The 6162-nt window shown below is 39.7% G+C and overlaps 1 protein-coding gene across 1 annotated transcript; it reads right to left on the bottom strand.

Annotated features, from left to right (window-relative positions):
- Nucleotides 1-770: 770 nt before the first annotated feature.
- On the bottom strand, nt 771-4682 carry DMRTA1 (DMRT like family A1). Its single transcript, XM_049769370.1, has 2 exons — nt 4004-4682; nt 771-1609 (listed from the first exon to the last, which is right to left on the bottom strand). Exons 1-2 carry the CDS (start codon nt 4680-4682, stop codon nt 771-773), a joined length of 1518 nt encoding a protein of 505 aa, XP_049625327.1.
- Between the last annotated feature and the right edge of the window lie 1480 nt (nt 4683-6162).

The raw sequence follows: 6162 nt of genomic DNA, 5'->3' as shown, positions 1-6162 counted from the left end.
CAAATAAGTGTCAAACAATAGTTAACTTACATGCTAGAAAACTAAAATTCCTTAATTCCTAAAATCTACCAGAACTGAGATGCAATTAATGATAGTACCCAGGAGATGGAGCAGTCTCGTTTTCTAATATTTACTTCAGAAAAACATTTAATTAATGTGACTTGTTATTACAAATAGCAGATGTGGATAAAAATAAGACATTCAGAAAAAAGTAGACATTAAAATTTCTCAAAATTTTTACTTATTGCTAATTAATTATATGTGAATGAAGTATTTTAAAATACTTTTGAGTAACAGGTTCCACTCCTGCTTATAAGAAACAGAAGAGAAGAAAACATTAGAAAGTAAACATTCAGGATGAACTCAATATACAATTTTTTTTCCTGATTCATTTATAAGGGATTTTTTTTAATGTTTTAGGCTTCAAAATGTGCTTAACAACCATTTTTAAATAAAATTAAAATTCTTGTTTTAAAATGAGGTTTACAACTGACATTTTTAAGAAAAAATAATCATTGAAAGTCAAATTATGTCCTGAATTAGTTTTATGCAAGGGATGTATAATATTCAAATGTACACTTGATAAGTATTTAGAATGTTCAAATATCAAGTCTATTATGTTGCTTGTAATAAAATAGCATTTTATAGTTCTGGTAATCCACATATATACTATGTGAACATAGTATAGAAATGTTTGTGTGAGTCTGAAAAAATGAGGAATTATATTGTATGGTTCTAGAAATTCTAAAGCAGGTAAACGAACAGAAGCTTTACAGATTGTCCTCAGTTGGCCTAAAATACAGTCTTCCACCAATTACTGTATCTTTGCTAGGAAGGTTTGAAGAATCCCTGATCATCCCTGAAAAGGCATAATTCAGTGATGGCTGAAAAGGCAAGGCTGGTACCAACCCAGGAGTTAGGTAGGGAGACATGAAACTAGATAGTCTTCTTCCTGGAGAATATGCCAATTGCAATGGACTAATTCCTAGTCTAGGATTTAAACCATAGAGGCTTGATTCACCTCCATGAGATGCAGAAGTGGTCTGAAGAGGAGAAAAGGCTGATTTATTCCCTAGAGTTCCAAAACCAATTCCAGCAAAACTAAAATTTGAAGCTCTCTGAAAAGGTGCATTTTCCCATCTTCTTGAACTTGCTAGATCCCTAGTATCCAGTTTGTGTTCTTTCCCATTTAAAACCTGTTCAATGGCTTGGACAACATCACCTTTGCAGATCTGCAGAATATCTTCAAGTCTACTGCGCCTATAATTTGGGAAAATCTTGGTCAGAATATCAAGAGGGTCTCTTGATCTTGAAGTCGCTGTGCAAAGGCTGCCTCTTTTGGTTGCAGGTCTGTCTTTGGCCCACTCACTTTCATTTCCAGATTCCAGATCAGAGGATGATAAGGAGCAAGGACTCTCTTCACCTCCTGACTGTTCTCCAGAGTGAGGAGAAAGGATGGTATCCTCTTTGTACAAGCTTTCCGGAAGAGATGACCTGGCACTTTGTTTTTCAATGGCATCATTAGACTTAGGCAGGGTGAATTGATGAGATTTGGAGACCATTTCTTCTTGACCATTCTGGCATGTGTCACATTTACTCACTTTTTGTTCTGTTGAAGAATAGAAGAGAATCAAATAAAAGAGTCCAGAACACTACTACCCACACAAAAGTAATACTACATAAAATAATTCATTTACTAATACCATTAGAAACATTTATTCATCATAAGAAATTTTAATGAACATATCCATATCTTGTACTATTTTCCCTATTTGGCCATTTAAAATGTTCTTAAATGTTACCCAACTTTTGTTATCATTCAAGTTAAGTTTTTATCAGCATTGACTGATGTTTTATGTTTTAAAAAATTAAATAAAATTAATATTTCTGTGCAGCTTTGTCTATTAAGTTTATTAATTAGACATAACAAGTATTGCCTATAGTTATAATTTTTAGCCACAAGAAGTACTCAAGAAGTACTAAATTCTACAGAAATATCTAATTTAAAATATATATTATATTTTAATGATTAAAATGCGTAGATAAACTTATACAAAATAAAAGTTGTTGTTTTTGCAAAATTACCAAAACTCCCTAGTATTTTTAACTTTACACAAAAGAATACATCTTTTTTTAATGATTTTGACAGCAAATAATAGGCTGATATCAGTCCAGCATTATATTTTATTTATAAATATAATTACTAAATATGCCTACCTAAAGAACAACACATAGGTAGCAAATTTTATTCTGATCATGACTTAGGTACAAAACATTTTTGTTATTACATTGAATTCACAAAGTACAGTATGTAGTAAAATATGGCTTGCATGATATCACACAGGAAAAAGGAATCTTTGAAATACTGTGATACCTCCTTGTCTTATATACTCATACTCATAGCTCCTTTTGTTTGTTTACTTTAAATCATTGTATAGTATGACATGTAGGTTATTTTTGAGAGGTTGTATATCATTTTTCCTCTTGAATGTAAAGTTCCTTTGTGAAGGAAAATTGTGTTCAATCCTGAATCACTGATACTATTTGACTAATAAATGTGTAAGTTATGTAGACTCCCTTAGTACAGTTCAGGGATATTGTGTAAGTGAGGGAGTTAGAAATGCCTTGTAGTAAACCTTTCAAAAATTGGCATGCTTTTAAGGGGATCAACTGAGGAAAACAATAAAGTAATTGATCCTATAAAACAGTACATATTTTGTAAACCCTCCCCACAAACAGAAAGCATATATTGGTGTCTAGCAGAGGTGTCAACCAAACATTATGCACAGTAAATTTGTTTTATATAATTATTTTATTTCTCTTTATAGAATGATTGCTTAGTAGCTTTGCTTTTCAAACCTCTAACTTTTTTGTGAGAATTGGCTTATGCTGATTTTATGCTGATTTTATGCTGACTTTTTTGTCCGCCGAACTTAACTTAAAATTGTGCCATAAGAGAGCATAGTTGAAGCAAATGAGATCTGTTTCATTTAAAAATAATCTTTTTTTAAAGCACATCCTGTGATTTGATAAGGGTTGTAATTTTTCACAAACCAGATAACTTTCTAATTAATAATATTGTATCAAACCTGTATTTTTGTATATGGTACAACTCTCTGGACTTAAAAAAGATATTAAAATGATTTTCTCTGAAAACTTCCCAAGACGGCACAACAATGTTTCAATGAGCAGAAAGATTAATTTGGAATCCCTCTAACCTCGCTATACACACAGATACAGTATGTATTCATTTATGCACACAATGCATGCATATGCAAGCGGAAAGATAAAAAGGAAATTTGTGGTCAACCAAAAAGAGAGAAGAATAATAGAACTCCGCCGGAAAAAAAAAAAAGAATTCCTCAATGTTAGATTTTAAAATTCATACCAATAGTTTAGCCAATGTGGAAAACCTAAATTCATTTCCTATATGGAAGAGCTGAAACTTGAAGACTGAAGGCTTTCTACATCTTGGAGCTGGCAAACGGGACAGCTTATAAAATTTAAGAGAAAGGGGTGAAAAGACAGTTTGGCAGTCATTTCCTTCTACTTTGTAGCAAATATTTACCCTCAGAGAACAACACACCCAACCACCAGTGAGTTTCTACACTAGAATATATAAGCTGACTAATAGTGTAAAAAAAGGAGTCAAAACATAACATCTTGAAACTTTTGCCCTGTGATCGCCTGAAGTTCGACCTTACAAGAAAGTCAGAGCCATTCACTGGCATTGAACTCCTTTATGGCACGAATCGCTCTTCCAGATCACTCAAGCTGCGCTTTTTCAGTATCTTTTCCACCCATTGAGGGTGGAAACAGACAACTTTTCACGAAAGGAAGTTTGCGGGATCTTACAGCACCCACAAACAAGTGCACCGGTCCCCGGGTGCTATTTTTAAATAATGTCTTGCCAGTCTCCAGGACACGGGAGCAGGTCTTGAGTTTTCTGCTGAACAAAATCATTTGCTTTTGGAAGGAGCAAATGAAGGAAGGAGCGACTCACCTGGTTTTCCCCCCGTCAAATCTGGCTGGAAAAGTTTCAGAGCTGGGGTGGCCGGACCGCTAGCTTGTCTCGAGGTGCTGAGTCCCAGGGCAGTGACCGACGCGTGTGTTCCGTTGTCGGCGTGGGGACTGTCGGTCCTGCTGCTGATGCTGCTGATGCAGTTGCTAATGCCCTCTCCCGAACCCCGACCGTCGTCGGGTCCCGAGGATCCGGGGTAGAGCAATCTCTGCAATCCCCGGGCCTCGCTCTCTTCCTGGGCCTGCTGCCTGCGCAGAGCCACCTGTGCGGCCATGACGCGCTGGCGCTCTGCAATCAGGGTGCACTTGGCGCACGCACAGTCCCGCCAGCGGCAGAAGCGCTTGTGACCCTTGAGCGCAGACACCACGCCGTGGTTGCGACAGCGGGCACACTTGGGGGTCCGCGGATAGCCGCAGCCCAAAGCGCCCGCGGCCCTCTCCAGCCCTGGAGCCCGGCCACCTTCGCTGCCGGTGCCCACGGCGGTGGCCCCGGCCGCCCGCAAAAAAAGTCTGGGGGGACGCAGAAAAGTTGGAGGAACGGGTATCCCGGGAGTGACCGGCAAGGCTGGCGACAGGGGTGGAGGTGCCGCCACCCTCAGAGCAGCCGGGGCCAGGTGAAGTAGGCCGCTGCGTTCCCGGAGGTCACACTGGGGCTGCTCCATTCCCAGACCAGGTCCTGCAAGAAAGTGAAGCTCCTCGGTGAACGCAGCCGGGACGCTGCAAGCGGAACCACCCCAGGTGGGGGTCCCCGCTGTCCCCTTCAATCCACACAGGACCAAGTTTTGCACAGTCCCCAAGAGAAGCTGAGGACCACCGCCCTCCTGAGCTAGAGGCGCAAGGGGGAGCAAATGCCCAGGGAGCCTCTGGTAGAGTTGTGGGGCTCAGACTCGCTACTCCGCCCACAGGCCTGCGGGCCAAAGGCTGAAGCTGGAGAGGGAGGGCCAGAGGCGGAGAATGGGGACCTCTGGGTGGGGCTCAGCATAGACCAGAAAGACGGGAAAACTAATTTGACCTCTCTTCTCTCTCTGTTCACTCTCCCTTTCCTCTGTTCTCTCTCTCTCTCTCTCTCTCTCTCTCTCTCTCTCTCTCTCTCTCTCTCTCTCTCTCTCTCTCTCTCTCTCTCTCTCTCTCTCTCTCTCTCTCTCTCTCTGTCTCTCTCTCTCTCTCTCTCTGTCTCTCTCTCTGTCTCCTCTCTGTCTCTCTCTCTCTGTCTCTCTGTCTCTCTCTCTGTCTCTCTCCTCTCTCCTCTGTTCTTTCTCTCTCGCTCTCTTCTTTCCTCTCTCTTTTTTCTCCTCTGTTCTTACTCTTTCTCTCTCTCGCTCTCTCCTCTTTCCTTTCTCCTCTGTTCTTTCTCTTTCTCTCCCTCACTCTCTTCTCTTTCCTCTTTCTCTCCTTTCTCCTCTGTTCCTTCTCTCTCTGTCTCTCTCTGTCTCTCTGTCTCTCTGTCTCTCTCTCTGTCTCTCTCTCTCTCTCTCAAGATGGTACTTTCTAGTTCTATCCATATAATAGCAATTTGCATGACTGCATTTTCTTATAACCAAGTGCTATTCCTTTGTGAATTTGTACACAGTTTTCTATTCCAGCATCAAATAACCATCGATCTATAACTAGCAGTACAATCTATAATAAAGGTTCATATAATAAAGGTTTAATATACTTACTCTATCGTTATTGGCAAGAGTTTGGAGCAACTAGGATCCCATTCTTTGTTGATAAAGAAGTATAGTATAATCACTTTCTATAACAGTTTATGGTTCCTCTAAAACAATACACATATAACTATTTAACTGAATAATGTAGTTATTCCAGTCCTAGTCATCAACCCAAACAAAGCATATGAAGTTGCAAAATCACAAAATTTCATAGCAGAATTAGTTATAGAGCAGCAAACTTGGCGAGCCTACAAGGAATCAATAGATGATATACCCATAAAATGGAATACCACTTAGTAATAAAAGTTCATCAGTACATGTTATAAACTTTGTCTAAAATTTATCATAAGGGGGACAAAGAGAGATATTACAATAGGTAATGCACTTGTTTCGCATATGTTTGACCAGGATTCAAGCCCCAGCACTTTATATCTGCCCTCAGACCCAACAAAAATGATCCCTGATCATAGAGTTAGGAGTAAGTCCTTAG

The sequence above is a fragment of the Suncus etruscus genome, chromosome 1 (assembly GCF_024139225.1).
Source record: "Suncus etruscus isolate mSunEtr1 chromosome 1, mSunEtr1.pri.cur, whole genome shotgun sequence".
NCBI classification, from domain to species: Eukaryota; Metazoa; Chordata; class Mammalia; order Eulipotyphla; family Soricidae; genus Suncus; species Suncus etruscus.
The sequence above is the reverse complement of the archived record's forward strand: the minus strand, read 5'-3'. Positions and strand labels throughout refer to the sequence as shown.

Bases quoted from the DNA above. Each gene is read 5' to 3' on its own strand.
- DMRTA1 (XM_049769370.1), bottom strand. From the start codon at position 4,682: ATGGAGCAGCCCCAGTGTGACCTCCGGGAACGCAGCGGCCTACTTCAC. The intron at 1,610-4,003 runs GTGAGTCGCTCC...ATTCTTCAACAG, and splicing joins TTTGACGGGGGGAAAACCAG to AACAAAAAGTGAGTAAATGT.